Source organism: Colossoma macropomum, unplaced genomic scaffold (genome assembly GCF_904425465.1).
Source record: "Colossoma macropomum unplaced genomic scaffold, Colossoma_macropomum, whole genome shotgun sequence".
NCBI lineage: Eukaryota > Metazoa > Chordata > Actinopteri > Characiformes > Serrasalmidae > Colossoma > Colossoma macropomum.
Window position 1 is genome coordinate 8,964,495 of NW_023494791.1, and position 21,406 is coordinate 8,985,900.

The window sequence follows — 21,406 nt, forward strand, 5'->3', positions numbered from 1 at the left end:
GTCTAAATTGCCTTAAATTGCTCTTTTATTACAGCCTTTGCTTCTGTAATTTAATCCCTGCCACTCAGAGTGGGACGGTCAGGCCTTGCTTGTCAAATATCATGTGCTCCAAACTGTAAATTGTGCTTTAGTACATCAGAGTCATGCTGTCAGTCATACTTAGCAAAGCAATGTGATTCAATCCAGCAGGATGAGGCATATGTATGTTAATATTGATGCAGGTGATTATCTCCGAGTTCCGCTGTTTATATGGTAATTAGATGTGCTTTAAGACATGCATCAGCAGATAAGGTGTCATAAACATTCTTTCAGCCTTTCGCAGAACTTGGGGAGGATCACCCTGTAACCTCTGCTCTGTTAAACAATGAGATAAATGTTGTGTCATTACATCAGCATTTATGAGTTAAAGGGAGTTGGACTGTTGTGTAATGAGCACATGTACTTTTCTTTACGACTCACTGGGCGGGGGGAGCTGAGGAACGGACCAAGTGGAAACAAACATGAGCAGAGTTAGAAGACCCTTGAAGAACACTCTGCAGTTCACACCTGTTAGCAAGCTATACAGAGACATATACCTTGGAGGCCTCATCTTTTAGTCCGTGGATGTTGGAAGGTATTGTATAGCACATTCTGTTACAAGTTAAATGTTTTGTTATATTCACTGGATATTCATTGTTTGACATTTTTAGCTGGACACGGGTCATCTGTGTGCTCCAGTGACCATTTATGAATTTTCTGTGGATCAAATCTGAAGTCAGTACCAGTAGCTGGGGGTGGACAATGACGATATGATGTTGTTATTGTGATAAATTATATCACAATACAGTGTAAAAAATTAATTTGTTACTAAAGAGTAAAAAGTCGGGCAGCCAGTGTGCCAGACATTAACCGTTAATTAACATTAAAAGTTTTTTTTTTATTATTAATTTCTTAGAAAGACTGCCTGTTACTTTAAACAGTTTCACTAGTTCAACTAGTTATTCTGACAATATTTTACCATATTAATAACAAAAGTAATAACTATTAAACACAAATGTATGTGAAAAAAGGTGATTTCAACTTGTGTAACAACAGCTATGCTAAAATATACTATATCGTCACTGTCGAAACAAAACCTTGATTCTCCAAAATTGTAACTTTAAAGGAGAAGGAAAAAATGTTACTTGTAATGAAGGTTAATGGATTTTTTTTCCATGTAATTCTGTACTATTTCTATTTACCTGTTCATGTTGAAAATGTAACACAATGTAAAGGGTAACTGGAGTTTTTATATTATGTAAAAATGTAAAAAATGACAAAAATGGAGATATGAGGGTTTTTTTCAACATGTATGATTTATTTACATGCATTTAACTTTATTTTAAAGACTAGTTTTGACCATTACATTTTACAGCACTTTAACAGTAAAAATACTTATTTTATTACAGTGTACTTTTTTGTCTATACCATGAATATCATCACTATTAGGACACTAAACAACCACATATATTTCTCTTCAATACAGCTTTCAAATTCGAAATTGTTGTGAAAGCATAGTCTGTCTATCATAACAGTAGATAAACAGACCTTGTTATCTGTCTAACGCATATTTTAGCATATCGCTGCTGTCAGAATTGACGTCATTTGAAAATGCCTGTTGCCCTTCATGTTGTGTGTAAATTGCATGATGATTGGACCAAAAGAAATGACCAAAAATCACATAGAAAAAATTCTGGTTCTATTGACTTACATTAAAAGTAAAGTAGGTTTTTTCCTTCTCCTGTAAAGTTACTATTTTGGAGATACAAGTTTTGTTCCAACAGCAGTGATAGTGAGGTTATGTTGAGAAACGATTTAAGCACAGTTTATGAACAGTTTATGTGACGGCAGTCAAAAGGCTGGAGACACTGTAGCACAGCTGTAACTACCTCCTTCATTCTTTCAGCCAGCTGTTAATGACAATTTGAATGAAAGCACAGAAGACATGTGGTTGACCCAAAGACATTTGTGGGTCTGAATGTGAAACATAAATAACAACCTAGTTTACATTCTTGTTAAAGGAAACTCTCAATTTTCTAACTTTTTCACATAATTTAATCCCTGAGATGTAAACAAAATCATTCAAAGTGGTTTGATGTGAAATGGCTCTTCCTCAGATTCCTTTACAGTGGTAAAGCCTTTAGGCAAAGGTTTCATAAACTTTTCATGATATTTCATAGAATAACTTTCAGTGAGGGAGACATTAAAACTTCAGATGTGTGCTTCCTTTCTTCACGATTGAAGAATTTCTGATTCGGCAAATTTCTCTAGAAATATGAAGCCGCTCTGAATGACGTTCACATCTTAACCATTTAATTATGCACAAAATTTGAAACAATGGTGGGGTTCCCCTTTAAGCTGTGGGTTACACATAATGAAAAAGCACCATTAATAACCACCAACAAAGATTTCAAATGAACATTTCAGTGGCTGATTGGATGTCAGTCTATTGTGATATTAACCTATATAGCTTATTTAACTTATTTCTACTGACTGTTTGAAGTCATTGTTTTTCAAGGCCTTCCACAGTTTTGCAGGAGAATTTGTCTGTACAAATTTGTTAACAAACCTCAGAAGAAATATTGTGACCTATGCTTTGTGTTGTATAACAGTATTGTGATGTGATTTTGTCTCATCGCTCACTGATACATATATAGCAGGGAGCCAGTGAATCCTACATACCAGTGCACCAGGGGTGAGCATGAAGAGATTGAACCGTATCAGCTCCAGCGGCATTGATAACCCCGGCCTGGAGCTCAGCAGTGCAGCGCTCGGTCCGGTGAGAATGCAGATTTGATCTTTGCACATGTTCTGTGTGTAACGTTTGTCTACAGCACTTTACTTACAGAACATCTTGTTTGCAGATGTCGTTTCACTGTTTTAGCCCCAGTGATTTTTACCCCTCTGTGTGTGTTGGCAGGTCAGCGGTTCCTCCGTCCCTGTAAGGTCAGCCTCAGTGGTGCAGTCTGTTAGCCAGTGGGCAGCTTACGCTCAGGGCCACTGGAAACGGGCTGCCCAAAAATGTGTGAGGAAGAAACCCTCAGGTACTTCACATACAGCCTCATCAGAGACTCTGTCACGTTAAAAAATGCAAAAGAATCATTTTAAGGTGAAGCATAACTAACTGTGTGTAGGTGTGCGTGTTAATGTGAATAGCTAGAGTTAAGGTCACATTAAGGCCAAGAACACAGTATTAACAGCACTGTTTGTGTGTTGTCTCCTTTCATACATTAGACTTACATACTTTCAAACATCGATTCCAAGAGGGCTGGGACAGTATGCACAAACTGTCAAACTCACTCTTCAAACTCTTCAAACACACTCACCCATGTATATACACATACACCGATCAGGCATAACATTAAGCTAAGCTCACTAAGCTCATTGTCCATTTTATCAGCTCCACTTACTATATAGGTGCACTTTGTATCTCTACGATCACAGGCTGTAGTCCATCTGTTTCTCTGCATACTTTGTTAGCCCCCTTTTACTCTGTTCTTCAGTGGTCAGGACCCCCCATGGACCCTCACAGAGCAGGTACTATGTGGGTGGTGGATCATTCTCAGCACTGCAGTAACACTGATGTGGTGGTGTGTTATTGTGTGTTGTGTTGGTAGGAGTGGTTTAGACACAGCAGTGCTGCTGGAGTTTTTAAACACCTCAGTGTCACTGCTGGACTGAGAATAGTCCACCAACCAAAAATATCCAGCCAACAGTGTCCTGTGGGCAGCGTCCTGTGACCACTGATGAAGAACTAGAGGATAACTAACACAAACTGTGCAGCAGCAGATGAGCTATCGTCTCTGATTTTACATCTACAAGGTGGACTGACAAGGTAGGAGTGTCTAATATAGTGGACAGTGAGTGGACACAGTGTTTAAAAACTCCAGCAGCACTGCTGTGTCTGATCCACTCAGATCAGCACAACACACACTAACACGCCACCACCACCAGTGTTACTGCAGTGCTGAGAATGATCCACCACCCAAATAGTACCTGCTCTGTGAGGGTCCATGGGGGTCCTGACCACTGAAGAACAGGGTAAAAGGAGGCTAACAAAGTATGCAGAGAAACAGATGGACTACAGTCTGTAATTGTAGAACTACAAAGTGCACCTATATAGTAAGTGGAGCTGATAAAATGGACAATGAGCTTAGAAACAAGGAGGTGGTCATAATGTTATGTCTGATCTGTGTATGTTACACATACATAAACATATACATCAATAGTAAGATTGCTAAGCTTTATAGTCATAACAAGGTCATTACTAGTCATGTATTCCAATCATATTAGAAATAGTCTGAGCTGGAAGATTGGGCGATGACACAAAAGTGACAAAGTTTTCCCCAAATTTTTTTCAAGTGTATTAGATGACTCATCTGACCACATCACTTTTTCTCCTATAGTCCAGTGCTGATGGTTTTGACACCACTGAACTCTCAAAAGGTCATTCATCTTTGTAGTGAGCGGTTCATGCACTGCACCTCTACTATAATATCTCTCTTTGTGTAGTTGTGGATGGACTGTTCTTGTCTGATCACGTCCTGCATTGACATTATCCATCATCTGAGGAACAGTTGCTCCCCTCGTTTTCCTTACATATCGCTCTACTGCAGAGCATCACTCTCACTGAATGTGCTCTTTCAGCCACAACTTACAGCCTGTTTATATTTGGTGTCTTTCCCGTAGATCTAAATGCAGGTGTCTCTTTAGTCTTCACTCCAACTGAAACACTGTCCAGTTCCTGCTGTCTGTGTCTCAATAATGAAATCTCATCAATAAAAAAATTCAAATAAACTTCAGTTTTTTCTTTGTCACATAAAGCTGTTATTACATGCTGAACCACTTAATGCGCAGTTCAAACTGTGTTTAATTTTTCTTTTCCTTTTCTTTTCTATCCCTTTCCTTTCCTTTCAATTTTTTTGTCTGTCTTACTTTTCCTTTTTCCTCTTTCCTTTCTTTCCTTTTTCTTTCTTTCTTGTTTTCTTCTTTCCTTTGTATCCATTCTTTCTCTCTTTTTTGTTTCTTTTTGACAGTGTTGAATCCTTTCTTTTTTATTTCTTTCTGATGTTATTGCATTCCTTCTTTCATTCTTTCATTCATTCCTTCTTTCTTTCTTTTTGATAGTGCTAAATTCTTTCCTTCTTGTTTCCTTGCTAATATTTTAATTCAATGCTTTATTGTTGTGAAATAATATTATTGGAGGAGACACTCTCTTCTTTTCTCTCTTTCCATTTTTAACTGTTTCTTTCTCTCTTTTTCTTGCTTTCTTTTTTTCTTTCATTTAATTATTCAGCTTTAAAGCTATTGTCTTCTCGCCTTGGAAAATGTAAATCCAGTTACGGTATATTATTCTTGTTCTCAAAAAATCTTGAAATATTCATCTAAAATATAATTTAATGTCTAGTTTAAACTACTGAAATCCACATTGTATAAATTATTACTGAATAAAATAAAAATTGTACTAATATGACTAGTGTTTACAAACAGTCATGAATGGTAGTGATTCCAGTTACCAGGTCATTGTCTACACATCTCAGTTGCATTTTTTCATTCCTCACATTAATCTCTCCTTCTCTTGGCAGACGAACCTGTAGGGAGCAAGTACAAGGGTCTTGCCGGGGATGAAGATGCTGTAGATGGAGGTGATAAAGAGCAAAATCTAAATAAGCGCCTGTTGGATCACTTCAGAGTTCTGGCTGCCAGCAACAAGGACTCAGATGAGGTAGTGCATGGCGGTATTTACCTGTATGCAGGCCAAAGATGTGCAGTGCAGTGGAGAATGAATGGATGTTATTCAGTTGTATTTATCTGACTGGCCCTGTAGGTGGACCTGCAGTACCTGAACAGTATCCTCACAGAGGGAGCTGACCCCAACTCCACAGACAAATATGGACAGACTGCCCTGCATGAGGTGAGCAAAACTTTCTTATGAGCAACAGGCTGGATGGGTTCACACTGTGTTTGTGAAGATAAGGCAAAAGAAATGTTTAATGTTCAAACTTGGCAGTTTTACTGGTTACATCTGCCTTGAACAATATGAAATGTGAAATGTTCTGACATACTTTTTTACATCAAAGCTATTCACTGTGGTCAACACATGATTTTTTTATTTGCCATTTTGTTCATGAAGCAAAAACTAACAAAGAAACAGGCAGAATTTAGTTTCCAAGTGCAAAAATACGTCCTGTGATCCTCACAAAAAGACCAGCTTACTTTCATTTTGGAAAACAGAAAGAAGCACAGTGAGCTTCACTGCCTCATTCAGGAGTTGGGACTTCATGAGAGCATTCACACACAGCTCAGATGAGCATAGCCCAGTTTGAGCTGCTTATGGAAATGTTAGCATTAGCAAGGATACGAATTGATACTTTAATTTTGATACTTACAATCCTGATACTTTTTCAGGAATTGATCCTCAATATCGGCACTGGGTGTTTTCTTTAAGCAGTAAGATGACTATACATCAGTATTATTAAATTATAGTGAAAACATAAAAAAGGCAATATTAAATAAATGTGTAGGATAGGAACTTCTCTTTCTTCTACATTCACCTTCTGCTCTTGACACTCACAGGCCCAGACTGCCATGAGACACAGTGAATGCTCTATGATGGCCAATCATTTGGAGTTATTTAAACAGTGTAGGTGGCAGTTTATTTGACGCTAATTCAATGGCTTTCAAATATAATTTAATGTCCACTTTTTTTTACTGGCTTTCACTGTGGACATCACAAAGAATCCCCCCTTTAAAAGTATGGGTATTGGTATCAGGATATAGCCTTAGGATTACTTGGTACTGGATCAAAAAGGAAATTAGTGATATTGCCCATCTCTAGCTAGCACAGTACATGACAAAGCAGAGGACATACTAATAACAATGTTAATTGGTGGAGTGAGAATTTTCATAAAAGAGAAATTGTATTGAACAGAGGGCAAATATAATAACACAGCATTTTTGCCCTGGTTTGGTATGCAAAATATCATGAGTTGTACATGTAATCAGTTTAATTTTTTGATGTCTAAATAAATTGCACAAATTAATCCAGCTGAGTGTGTAAAGGCCTTGAATCAGTGGTCAGTTTGTGACCACAGAACAACTGCCGGCTGGATATTTTTGGTTGTGGTGGACTACTCCTATCTCAACAGTGACACTGAGGTGTGTAAAACCCCCAGCAACACTGCTGTGCCAGTTACACCCATACCTGCACAACTGCTACTTGCCATGTCAGTGTCACTGCCATGTTTAGAATGGTCCACAACCCAAATCATATTTGTTCAGTGGTGGTCCTGTCCATTGTAGGATGGGTTAGAGGGGGCTAGAAAATTGTGCAGTAACTGATGAGCTACAGTCAATAAGTTTAAACCAATAAAGTGCACCTATATGGTAGGTGTATATGATAAACTAGCCAACTGGCAGCTTAGTGTATTGCTTTATGCACATGACTGTATATGTTTATCATGCGCTCTGGCAGATCTCTCGGGCCTGGAATGTAGATGTGATGCGATTCTTCCTGGAGCGAGGAGCAGATATCCTGAGGGCTGATGCGTTTGGGGTCACAGCCCTGCATGTGGCCGCGGCCTTGGACTATGAAGATATGATTTGTTTTCTTCTAGAAAGAGGAGGTGTGATCATGCATACTTTTAATGTGTAAATCTTTTAGTGTCTCTGTATGTTGCAGATGATGAACTGTGGGCTGATACTGCATCTTAGTCACTGTCTCTGCTGTTTCAGCTGACATTGAGGCACGAACTCGCAAAGACCTGCAAACACCTCTACACTTTGCTGCTAAGAATGATGCCATTGGAGCAATTCAGATTCTGTTGCAGAACGGAGCAGACATTGCTGCACATGACTACAAACAGAGGACTCCTCTACAACTAGCTGCCAATCTGGGTAATGCTTTTATAGGGTTTTATGCTTTCTAGGACTTTTGCGGTACTACATGCTGGTGCTTTGCATCAATGACACTTTGTAGCTGCGTTCCAAAGCCTAGGCTGCAGCCAAAGTAGTGCGGGTCCTCGGTAGGACTGTCTTATGAGGACTCCTCCTTAGTAGCCTATTGGTCACGCAAATGGAACAGTCCTAATGAGGCTGCGTGGTGACGTCACCAGAGCGGTCGTGAAACTTGTGAAGGAGCTGGTGAGAGAAATTGGAGCCTGTTGCATTGTGTTTGTTGCTTTTTCATTTCTTCACGGAAATGGAGATGTTCTTATGTTGTACGATAAACTACATATACACAAATACTTCTACATAAAACACGATGTATGGACGATATACGATATATGGATGAATGCTTTAATTGATCAGTCATTTTACACTTTATAAGGTAACAAACACAAAATCAAGGATGTGAACAACTTACATTTTAAAGCAAGCTCTGCTCCAACTGCTTCGTTTTTTGCCATTTTATGGTGCTGTTTTTTTCCTTTGCGTCGTTCGTGCGCAGAGAACTGTGGGTAACCGAAGGCCTGAAAGGGAACATCTAATGCGTCCTTGAAACCACTCTGACTGTAGGCTGCATTTACAGACTGTATATGAAGGGTCTTTCACTTTGGAATGGCCTGCTATGATGTAGCGGCCGAGAAATGCAGCCTACCTCAGCTGCAGCTTAGACTTTGGGACGCAGCTTTTGTGTCTTTGTTTTTAGAGACGCCTGAAGGCCGTTCTAATATTATAAGTATTATCTTAGAATATCAACGTCATTGGTGTATTACAAAGGCCTGTGTGTTCATGTATGTACGGACATGCGCAAAAGTTTGACCATCTCTGGTCAAATGATGTGTTTTGTTGAATTTCTGGGTGTAAAAGTTAAGGGAACAGGTTTAAATATGGCATTTTTTCTGCAAATTGTAGTGCATAATTTCTATTTATTTACTGAATTTAGTTTATTTAAAAAAAAAAAACTTTAAATATAAAAAATATAAAACATTTAAACAGGCCACATTTTATATTTTTTCAGTGTTCACTTCAGCAAATAAACAGTATTTGCGTATTAAAGTGTGCAGAAGTGTGTTCTCTGTAGAGGATGGTTTATTTATTTTGACTTAGAAAATCAATAAAACATGGAATTTGGCCAGGGGTTGTTTAACTTTGCATAAGACTGTGTGCACTCCCCACCAAAACTTTTGGAGATGGCTAGGTTTTCCAGTAACATACCAGATTAAACAGAATGCTTTTTAGATCCTACAGTGTTTTGCTTTGAGCCCTTTGCTTTGTTTCTTTTTTTTCTACTGCTCTAACTGGAGAAAAGAACGGAAAAGTTATATCTGGGGAAAATGTCAAATCTCACACACTGTATCTAACGGCAGCAATGATCAGCACTCAGACTTTTCAGGTGTATAAACTGCCTTTGGGCCAAAAGATTTTCAATGTTCTTAACTGAAAGTAACAGTGAGAATCAGGCTTTATTTGGAACATTTCAAATTTCAAACCTGTGTGTGTTTATATTCAAAGATCGCAGTGAAGCTGCACGCACGCTGTTGGAGTTGGGGGCGGATGCTGGTGTACGGGATGCTGATGGACAGCTGTGCATTACAGCCATGATTGGCAAGATGACATCAGTGGTACGTGCCATTCATCCACCACGTACAGTACTGTGCAAAAGCCAGAGACCATCCCTCATTTAATTATTTCCATATTACATGGAAATAATGAATACATAAGTTGTTCAGTTTACAGGTGATATATTTCTGAGAAGGTATAAGATAATCCACTTGCATAAGAAAGAAGAAGGTCAAAGGAAAATAAGTGTAAAAACAGGACTTTCCAAAACTGAAGTTCAAAAATTATTGAAAGCTACAGAGAAAACGGGACACCTAACCATGCAAGACCTGATAGATCACCAAAACTGTCCCCACCAGATAAAAAGAACTTTCATCTTTGAGAGAGAGGAGAAAATCAAGCTGCTTCAGATCTAAAAACATCCACAGATGTTTCTGCCCATCCTTCCACTGTGAGAAGACGACTCAGCGCTATGAGTCTGAAAGGATGTGTAGCTGACAAGAAGCTCTTACTGAGAAAAGGAAATAGACCCAGAAAAAAAAAGAAAAAATCAAACAAAGAAGCTGCTGGTGTTTTAAAACAATGGACTGTCCACCCCAGAGTCCAGACCTCAACATCACTGAATGTATTTGGGATTATTTGGATTGTGAGAAGCAGAAAAAGTAACCAACTTCTAAGACTGAACTTTGGAAGTGTGGAAAAACATCCCTGCAGATTTCTTTGAAAAACTGAAAGAAAGTCTCCTGAAGACAATGGAAGCTGTAATAAAGATGAAGAGTGAACACAGTAAACACTGAAATCTGTGATATTATATTTAGTTGTTAAAGCTTTTGTGAAATCGTTTGTTAAATATCTGTTCTCTCATTTTTTCCTGACACTGAAAGGTTAATATCTTATACTTTTTTATCAAATAAGTGATCTCTGACTTTTATGCAATATTGTTCATTACACTTCACTTTAAAAAGACTCTTCACATCTCATTTACAGCAATGATTGTTTTACCTCTTAAACTCCGTGAAGCTGTTGCCGCATCCAGACTTCCAGTCCTCATTTATGTAACTTAAACAGTTTGTGATGTTTTAATTCCTGAGTAATAATCCATAAAGGTCTCAGAGTTGAAGAGGTTAATGAACCATCCATTGAAATGTTCGTCAGGGAACTAAAAGTGGTTCTACACTCTTAAAACACATGGTTCTTCAAGGGTTCTTTAGCAAAGAACCATGAACACTGAAAGAACCCTTTGCATGATTAAAGGGTTCTTTGCATCATGAAAGTGTTTTTTAGATTGATGGAGAACGTGCCGTAGATGGTTCTATACAGAACCTTTTTGAAAACGGTTCTATATAGCACCCAAAAGCGTTCGTCTACTGTTACAAGCTTGACATCATAACCATAGAAGAACCCTTTTGGGTGCTATATAGAACCATTTTCAAAAAGGTTCTATATCACAACACATTCTAAAGAATGCTTTAATCATGCAAAGGATTCTTTCAGTGTTAATGGTTCTATATAGAACCATTTTCTTCACTAAAGAACCCTTAAAGAACCATATTTTTTATGAGTGTATGGCATCACTCCATAGAACCATTTTTATACATTCATCTTTATTGATAGATTGTAACAAGTGTTCTCATGAAAAGGTCTTGTGTGTTCTCCACAGGCCAATCTGGCACTGAATCAGTTCTGTGTGAAAGACCGAATGACCCGGCAGCAGTTCTTCTACCTTCAGCTGCTGGAGCCAGATCCCACACGCAAGACCGACTCAAAAGGTAACTGCACTGCTCAGAGGAAAGTGTGCGGATCCCTGTGATGTTGCTCAGATAATTATTTTGAATATTTGCTTAATTTGTAGGGAGAGTCTGCAGAGAGCCGACATCCCCGGTACACCACCCTCAAACTGCCAAGACTTCATTGTACTATTCATATCGGTTGTCATATATAACTAAATCATTTCTCCTGCTGTGACTGACTGACTGTAATAATACTCTCTCTCACTCTTGAAAAGCTGGAGTTCATCGTCCATCAAGGAAAGCTGGATCTCATTATGCATCCTGTAGTTCTGAAGCTTATCATGGTCAAATGGAACCTGTATGCCAGGTAAAGTACTGGTGGGCTTTTTATTTTTCTGTAATGTTTAAATACACACACATTAGAGGGGAATTCCACCGATTTTTCAAATTTTACACAGAATTAAATCTTTGAGGTGTGAACAAAGTCACTCAGAGTGTTTGTGTTTTTAGAGAAAGGCATGAAATTTGCTTTACAACACTCAGCATTTAGCTCTTTGCTATGAATGGATTCTTAAAAAGACATTTTAGGTCAAAATATTATATAAAAAGCTGTTGTAAATCAATGTCTCAGCTATCAGGCAATGTTTTCATAGTCATTATATGATACTTCATTTACTAATTATATATAATGTAACTCTTCAGACGTCTGGTTCCTATCACCCCAACTGTGAACAATACTGACTCAGTAAGTTTCTTTAGAACAGAGCATCTCACACCAAGCCACTCTGAATGACTTTGTTTACATCTTAACCATTTAATTATCTAGCAAATTAGAAAATTTGGTGGAATTCCCCTTTAATTACCAAGGCAATTAGTTTTGATTAACAAGTGAGTAATTTGTTTCTCCACAGACTGGGTGCCTGGATTCTCCTGTTACTCAACTTTTTATTTATTGTTTCCTGGACAATAGTGGCCATATCTGTCTCTGTATCGCGAGAGGAGGGTGAGCGCTATGTTTTTCCTCAGGTAAGACGCACTTTACAAACCACACAGAAACACAGTGTTCCATTAGCAGACCCATAGCGCACAGTGCATAATTATATGGTTAAGATGTTAACAGAGTCATTCAGAGTGGTTTGGTGTGAAATACTCCATTGTAAAGAAACTGAGTCAGAATTGTTCACAGTGGTGATGATAGGAACCAGATGTCTGACAAAACCCCACAGAAAGTTATTACATGATTGGTTACTAACACGCTACCTGATGCCTGAGATAATTCTGAGATAGACTTTTGTATTAAAAGAGAACATTTCTTCTAAATATATACGTTTAATAAAACTTATTTTTAAAATAGGTTTCGTGGTGGACAGATAGAGTGTGAAGGGTGTGTAGTAACCAAATAAAGCTGATGTACCATTACTTTACAATCATCAACATCACTTATGAAAACTTGTAGACTTTTAAGTTCATTGCTAGTTTTGGATAGTAAATAAAATGACATTGTTTTTGTTGTAGAATTCATGACCCCGGGTTCATCACCACCCCTGTATAGAAATCAGTTTTCTGTCATTATATATCAAACAACTCTGAATGTTTCTATTTCTTTCCATTATAATGATTAAATTATAAAGAATTTTTGAAAAATCAGTGCACAGCAGAAAAAAAAGCTGATCCTCCTGCTTTGATAGCCACACACCCACACAGACACGTTTGTTTTATATACCTTTGTACCTTGGACTAGGGTGTGGGATTCTGTCCCATATGTATTATATATGTACCTACCAATATAGAATATGTTGTATGTACTTTTCGAGTCTAACTCTAATGCTAACCTTAACATTAACCACAGTAAACATCTTTTTGGGCTACCTTAGGTTTAAGAATTAAAACATGTAGCTTTTTTTAAAAAACACTTTCAATCAGGACCACCAACATGCCCTTGTTTATCTGGTTTGTCCTGGAAAATATCCCAAAACAGTTGCACAATTACTATTTATTTGCTGAATTTAAATTGTGGCCTGTGCAAAACTTATGGCACATTTTATGTTTTTTTTTCCAGTATGTTAAAGAAATAGAAATTGTGCATTAAAATTTGCAGACAATGCTATATTTACATTTACAGATCCTCTAAAGAGAAAAGATTTATTTTAGAAAATCAGCAAAATACCCAATTTGACCAGGGGTGTCCAAACTTTTGCATACCACTGTCTATCCTCTCTGTCCAGGACTGGTGGCGTGTGTTTGTGGTGGTGTTGGCGTTAGGGCTGACTGTGTTAGAGGTGTACAGAGAGGTGATGGAGATGCTGCACTCTGGCAGAAAGCTGCAGGACTGGCAGCAGTGGAGTGAACAGAGACTCAGAGAAGACCTGGCCCGAACGCACCCCATGTGGCCTGAGGTAACACACTCGCACTCACACTACAGAGGAGAGCAGCACTTTCATAGCTGATCATAATATAATTCTGACAGGACCCGCCTCCTTTAGTTACTTTGTTAGATCTGTCAAACTTTCGCTTCAGGCCACCTGGCAGCATCAACAGCACTTGTCTTATGCTAACATACTGAAAATTGAATAGCACAAAGCACAACTTCAAAGCATGTAGAGGAGTGCATTTAAAAAAATTACATTATTTAAAAATAAACCAACGTTACAAGGTTTTAACGGGAGACAGACAATTCAAATAAAAAAATGAAACCTTTCAGCGACGGCAGGTTAGAGCAGGAGGTTTCCATGTCTAATAAGAGGAGGTTTGAGTTTACAAAGTTGTCTCTTCAGATTAATGAACGTTAATGCTGGAGCTAGTCAGAGCAATATTAAATGATGAGGAGGACAGTTCTGTTCTACATCATCACTTCTAGTGTTTCAATAAAGTTTGCTAAAAGATGGGTTGTATTTATCTTTACACAACATATTTAATCACAAACATAAGTGCTGTAAAGTCCTGTTTAATCAGTCTTTTAACAAGCTAACTTTCAGCAGCTACGTTAACGAAAGCTATCTAGCTAACATAGTAGTGCATTGTGTCGCAAAGCCTAGTCTGTCTACGGCAGAAATGGCAAGTGTGTGTGATGTCGAAACGTAAACAAACCACAGACCTGTCAGAAAAAGCTCAAAGCTCTAGCTAAAATGGTAAGTCCTTATAGGGAAGTCTGTTTACTCAGTGGCCATCTTGGCAACACTGCCAGGCAGTTGTTAACAGTCATACCAGCCCAGGCTTCCATCTCTTTGAATGTGGAGAGACGAAAATACTCAAAAAAAAGCTGATGGCCAAAATTACCGTTCCAAAAACATTTGAAATCACTGGTAAAATCTGACAAAAAACGTCTCTCTTTATTAAAGGGCACAAACAGATGCCATGTTGAGCATTACAAGATTTTCCATTTATATTTCAACCAGTGATCGGTCTCCTCCTTTATAACATGTCTGGATGAGTATCCTAGCTAGCTATGCTATTTATCATCAGTGTATAAATATTTTAGATAATTAGGTACATATTTTAAAGGTAAATAAAAAATAATAATACAATAATACATAGTTGTAATATATCAATAATAATGATTGAAATCCCTAAAGCAGATAACATCTATTTTTTGGTCAACCGACTTACCTTAGTGGGCTAAGGTACAATTTATATTGTCTGTAATGATATTCTATAGTATTTATTTTATTCCAAGCCATATGAGAGACAATTGAATCTAATTCCCCACACATATGTGGAAATAGCCAGTTTGTTTGGTTGTAGAGATCCTCTCTTTCTCCACTTCATGGATGCATTTCTCCTCATCCACTTCAAGGTGGAATAGAGTGATGCGATGCATCGAAAGTACAAATGAGGCGTCCGTCAAAAATAGCATGTCAAACTGCACCTCACCACACCGCACTCTTCCACTCACAGCTGGTGTACCTTAATTTATTATAGCGGGAGCATTTCGGTTTTGTCATTGTCACCCACGCCACTTGCTGTTAGGACAAGGTGTTATCCTAACAATTCTGACTAATTTACTGCCATTGCTACTGGACAACAGCAACAAAGAAAACCATATAATTTTATACAGATTATGTTTTCAAAATCTGTGCTACTGGTAATATTTGAACAGCTTGCTTTGTTAGTAAAGTTGCAATTTGTTACATTTCCAGCTCTTCAGATAGTGATTTACATCCATGCGGATAAATTAACTGATGCCCCTAAAAGCACTGATGTATTTTATTTTGTCCTCAAGGAACGTCATTACTTAGAGGGGCAAATCAAGTTCATCTACAATTTGAAGGGGAGCTACTCACAAGACCCTTGGTAGAAGCCTGGAATTCTTTTGTTATAGAATATAAGCAATAAAGCAGTGTGACAGCCAAACAGTCTTATTTCATTAATATTTGTCTTGCAGGAATATATTTGATTGGCTTGTGTATATATTGCTGATATCAGTTTTGGGGGTCCACTTGGCCGACATCTACCTGGTGTCCCGCACGCTCCGAACGTACAGCCTCCGCATCTTCGCTGTGGCCATCATCTTCCTCTGGCTGAGGCTGATGAAGCATGTTCGAGCCTTTAGGTAACAAGCATCACTTCAGCATCACCAAACTCTAATAGGGACACCTGGCAAGTAGCCACAGTTGCCATGGTTATACATCCGGCAGACCAAAGGCGTTATTAGTAACACCTGGCTTGGGCCGTTGGCTGCCGTGGTAATGTGGTCTCTCAGACAGAATGCCAGAAGAAGAATGGCAACACCTGGTTAGCGGCCTACACCACCATGTGGCTTTTCTCAGGTTTCGCCATGCACTACAGGTGGTTTCTCCTTTGTGCCTATGTAACCATGGTAACATCTGCTCAACGGCAGGGTAACCATGGAAACATAGGCATCAGAGGCTTGCGCACCATATGGTTAAAGTCCCCAGTTAGAAGAACAGGATGTACAATGATGACCGATGCATATTTCATACATCCTGTACTGAAAATCAGAATCAGAATCTTTTCTTTCGCCAGATAAAAGATGGACAAGGAATTTCTCTCCAGTCTCGACACAAATTTCAATAGAAAATATCTATCACAAAATAATAAACAAAACCATGAACAGTGTTCATGAATCATGTTGTCTACATTATAAGTGCATTACATGTACATACACTATGTACTGTTTAAGATGTGAACAGTAGATATTTTATGTAAATTATATGTAAAGTTGTATGCAGAAGTTTCAGCACCCCTGGTCAAATTACATCTTTTGTTGATTTTCTAAGTGAAAATAAATTAACACACCCCATACTGACAGCACCCCTTTAATGCACAATGGAGTTTCACTCCAAAACATTCTATATCCATTTGTAAAAAGTTTGGATGTAATGAGCTTTTTGAAAAGAACAACAGCTGACATTTATAGAAAACACATTTTTTTTCTCTTAAAAAGATGATTCAGATTGTACTATAGCAGGGGTCCAATCTTATCCGCAGAGGGCCGGTGTGGCTGCAGGTTTTCATGCCAACAAAGCAGGAGGTCACCTGATAAAATGTTTAAAGAGTAAGACCAACTGATTAAACAAATAGAATCAGGTTAGGGTCAGCTTGCTTGGAGTAAAACCTGCAGCCACATCAGCCCTAAGAGTGGACACCCCTGTACTATAGCATTGATATTTCTTGTATGTGTAAAGCCCACTCCCAACAACTTGTATCACAAAAAAGAAAATTCTTTAAAGTGGTCTATAATGCATTTTGCAACAAAATCCTTTTACTCAATTTGCTGTTTGTCAACATGTTGGGGGAGAAAATAAAACACAAAATGTAACCTTTTAGCCTGTGCAAGGTTTAGGGCATATTTTATATTGTATGTTTTATAGAAACTATACTGTATTTAAATTTGTTCCTGGCAGAGGAGGTGTTAACTTATTTTCATTTTATTGATATTTTTACAAAACATGTCATTTGTAATTTGTTTAAATTTTGCATATGACTGTACATTGCAGTATATGCTCTTAAGTTCATACTCCTGACGTCATATAACTCCACTTTTACCCTTGTGTGACCCTTTTCCCTTCAGCCTTCACATGGTGTTCTTGTAAAACACTTCATATGTCTTTACTTATTAACATCACACGTACAGGCTCAAAAAGAAGGTCCAGCTAGGTGTTTAGGTCTTAAATGCAAAATCAACATTATACTGATGACGTTCAGAAGACAATAGTAGATAATTCACTTCCATCCTCGGAACACGTCCTTCACCAAGCTTTGACTGAGTTCTCACTGAATACTCTTTCAATTCACTCACAATCATCTGATTCATCTGACTGGGGAAGGAGACCAAAACATAACCCACATTTCAAAACGTTCTTCCAGGCAATTACACCTTTTCTCTACAGATCCCCAAAACTTGAGAAGGGTCTGACTGTTTCACTCCCGCAGTTTCAGGCCAGTGGAACACATGCGCAGTAGGAAAGTGCAATTGTGCTGTGTAAAGAAAGTCCTTATAGGAAAATTGAGCGTTACAAGCGTTCCCATTCATATTTCAGCCAGTGGCCAGTCTCCTCATTTATAGCATCTCTGATGTAAACAGGCGGCTGTTTGTGCTGGTTGTATGTGTCGCCAAACATATTAGCATTCAGGAAGAGATATTGTTGCCAATATATGAATCAACCACTGGTTAATGGTTTAAACCAAAGGCCAAAACACATTACAAAAACCATCAGAAACCAAAAGAAACAAAGTTTGTTTTGGTCTAAAGCTTTAAAATATATCATTAGCCCAATGCAAATTTATCACAAATGTATTAGAAACCTACATAAAATGACTGAAATGGTGATTAGCCTCAAACCCGCTGAGAAAATCCAAAACAAGTGTTGGCACATGTGCTGAATGCCACTGGCTTGAACCTGCTGGAGTGAAATTGCTGGCTTGAAACTTTGGCTTTGTGGCTCTGCAGACAAATATGATTGGGCAAAACTTACTACTACTTGAAAAAAAGTGACTGCTTATACCGCTTATAGCAAGAAATGGTCCTGGTGGGTAGGGTCCCTAAAAGAGTCCTTAGTTAGGAGAATTATAGCCTGGGCAAAGAAGTTGGTCAATGCCAAACTTTTGTTCTCTTATTCTCAGCCTCCACTGCGAGGGAAACCAGTTCACACGTTCTGTACTACAGCCAGGAATTCTAACCAACACTATCACAGTTCCCTGATTAATAAAACCATCAACAAATCAATGATATTCTATCAATCCTTAGGGTTATGGGTCCCTTTATTGTCATGCTGGGGAAGATTGTGAGTGCTGTGCTGCGCTTCCTCTTCTTGTATGCTGAGATCTACATCCCATACGCCTGTGCTTTCTGGATTATATTTGGAGGTGAGATGTCATATTTATTTGAATAAGATTTATGATAGACTATATTGTAAGTTTCCCATGTTTCAGCTAAGCTAAGCCCACTCTTTGCTCTAAGGCTTAGCTGATGTTCCCAGTATGCGGACAGTGCCTCAGCTGCTCTACAGTCTGTACCGGATGACCCTGGTGGATGAATATGAGTTTGATGCCATGGTGGCTGTGGACTCCATCATGGCTCACTTGCTCTGCGGGACATTCCTGGCCCTGTCTGCTGTTCTGTGTGTCAACCTGATGATTGCCCTGCTGTCTCACACTTTCCAGAGGTAGAAGAGAGAAAACAAATGACTATTGTGTCATGTAGTTGTTGTTGGATGGTAGGCATTTTATTTGTGCTTCAAAAAAAAAGCTTCTGCGCATTGTTTCTGTAGAGTGTATGACAACGCACTGGCCAATGCAGTGATGCAACAGGCGTCCATCATCCTGCAGGTAGAGGAGTCCATGCCTCATCTGCGTCGCTTCTACGACAACCAGTTCATCCACCGCTACTGTGCCCCTCTTGAAGAATTTTACGATGATAACATTGCAACTGATCCAGATCAGCATGAAGAGACGAAGAAGCTCACAGCACAGATCAAGGTACCATAATATGCTGACAGACCGATTGAATTCCTCAAATTTCAGTTCGAAAGAAAGAGTGGTCTAACTCTGAAATTCTACAGGATACTCTGGATGAATATTTGGACATACAAAAACAGACAAAACCACCCAGACCAGCTCCTGCAGATGACAGTAAGATAAGTCCCAGGTGGGTTTATTTGGGTCTTGATGGCATGATAAGTGTCTTACTTTGAAACAGTGGTCTTATTGTTTAGTACTGTTCAAAAGTCAGAGACCACCCACACAGACACAGCAGTGCTGCTGGAGTTTTTAAACACTGTGTCCACTCACTGTCCACTCTATTAGACACTCCTACCTTGTTGGTCCACCTTGTAGATGTAAAGTCAGAGACGATAGCTCATCTGCTGCTGCACAGTTTGTGTTGGTCATCCTCTAGTCCTTCATCAGTGGTCACAGGACGCTGCTCACAGGACGCTGCTGGCTGGATATTTTTGGTTAATGGACTATTCTTAGTCCAGCAGTGACACTGAGGTGTTTAAAACTCCAGCAGCACTGCTGTGTCTGATCCACTCATACCAGCACAACACACAATAACACACCACCACGTCAGCGTTACTGCGGTGCTGAGAATGATCCACCACACAAATAGTACCTGCTCTGTGAGGGTCCATGGGGGTCCTGACCACTGAAGAACAGGGTAAAAGGGGAGCTAACAAAGTATGCAGAGAAACAGATGGACTACAGTCTGTAATTGTAGAACTACAAAGTGCACCTATGTAGTAAGTGGAGCTGATAAAATGGACAATGAGCTTAGAAACAAGGAGGTGGTCATAATGTTATGCCTGATCGGTGATTACGCAGAACTAAACATATACATAACTAAATATAACGTTTTTCAGGATTTACAGTGTCCACCCTTTGCCTATTACAGCTTTCATTATTTTTATGAGACTTGCTTTCAGTTTTTCAAAGAAATCTACACAGATATTTTTCCACACCTTCAAAGTTCTGTCTCAGAAGTTGGTTACATTTTCCGCTTCTCACAATCCAAGTAATCCCAAATGCATTAGTGATGTTGAGGGTCAGTCCATTGTTCTGAGAACACCAGCAGTTTCTTTGTTTGATGTATCTTTTTCCTTTCCTCAGTGAGGTTCCTCTTGACAGCTACTCATCCTTTCAGGCCCATAGTGCTGAGTCGTCTTCTCACAGTGGAAGGATGGACAGAAACACCTGTGGATTTTTTCAGATCTGAAAGAAGAGTGGAGCTTGATTTTCTCCTCTCTCTCAAAGATGAAAGCTTTAAGTGCTGTGTGTGCTCTGATGGTGACAGTTTTGGTGTCTACAGGGTCTCGCACCGTTGTTAGGAGCCCCATTTTCTCTCTAGCTTTAAATCATTTTTCAAAACTCCAGTTTTGGAAACTCTTAGTTTTTCTCTTATTTTTATTTGCCTTCCCTCTTCCCTGTACAAGTAAATTATTTTGTACCTAATCTCCTCAGCAATATCTCTTTAAAAAAATATTATCTTGTACTTAATGGCCATTAAATGCATGACGAGATGGTCTCAGACATTTGCACAGTACTGTATTTCTCCATCATGCATAATTTGACCAGTGACCTTCCAGAAAAGAATGTGTAAAAGCTTATGAACCCATTCTTTATAGACGGAAAAGCTCCACATCTCCAGTGCAAAGAGAAGATCTTGCCACTCTGAGAAAACTTGAAAACAACCAACAGCAACAGTGTCAGGATCTGCGAGACTTACGAGAAGATGTAAAGAAACTGCAGGCACTGCTGCGCCAACTGATTCAGTCAAAGCCTTCAGTATGTGAGTGTCTCTTTGAGGTCTGAATAAACTCTTCATCTCAGCATGAGAGAAGGAAATTTGAGAAGAGTCATGCAGTTTGTCTTCATCTTTAGACTTTAATCTAACCATAACAACATATTACAATCACTCACATGGTTGTGCTTATGTTCACAGCTGCCGAGGATGTTCCTACTACATCTACTGGAATGGCCAAATGAGCCATATTTTGGTTCTTGACTTTGGACTGTAAGGAGACTTTCTGAAACAGAGACAACATGTGTGGAAACTGTACAACAAACTCTAACGACATGAGGACAGTGGTGTAATATTGATCAGAGCTCTGGTACAGATGGCAGGGAATTTTGCATTAAAGGGCCCTTACCATGGAAAACTGATTTTATTCTTGTTTTTTGATTTTATTTATTTATTT

General features: G+C 38.8%; 1 protein-coding gene across 3 annotated transcripts; it reads left to right on the forward strand.

The window, feature by feature from the left end:
• Positions 1–319: 319 nt before the first annotated feature.
• LOC118810204 (transient receptor potential channel pyrexia-like) lies at positions 320–21,367 on the forward strand. 3 transcript variants are annotated; one of them, XM_036573792.1, is made up of 21 exons: positions 320–613; positions 2,676–2,797; positions 2,939–3,062; positions 5,604–5,743; positions 5,846–5,932; positions 7,493–7,643; positions 7,753–7,914; positions 9,475–9,584; positions 11,183–11,291; positions 11,375–11,403; positions 11,528–11,619; positions 12,164–12,278; positions 13,478–13,648; positions 15,472–15,542; positions 15,634–15,801; positions 18,460–18,578; positions 18,673–18,877; positions 18,983–19,190; positions 19,274–19,359; positions 20,834–20,997; positions 21,151–21,367. In XM_036573792.1, exons 2-21 carry the CDS (start codon positions 2,720–2,722, stop codon positions 21,192–21,194), a joined length of 2,433 nt encoding a protein of 810 aa, XP_036429685.1. In that variant the 5' UTR covers positions 320–613; positions 2,676–2,719; the 3' UTR covers positions 21,195–21,367. The 3 variants fall into 3 exon arrangements, with proteins under 3 accessions (XP_036429685.1, XP_036429686.1, XP_036429687.1); XM_036573793.1 differs by having other exon boundaries at positions 2,679–2,797; XM_036573794.1 differs by lacking the exon at positions 21,151–21,367 and having other exon boundaries at positions 20,319–20,967.
• The last annotated feature ends 39 nt before the right edge of the window (positions 21,368–21,406 follow it).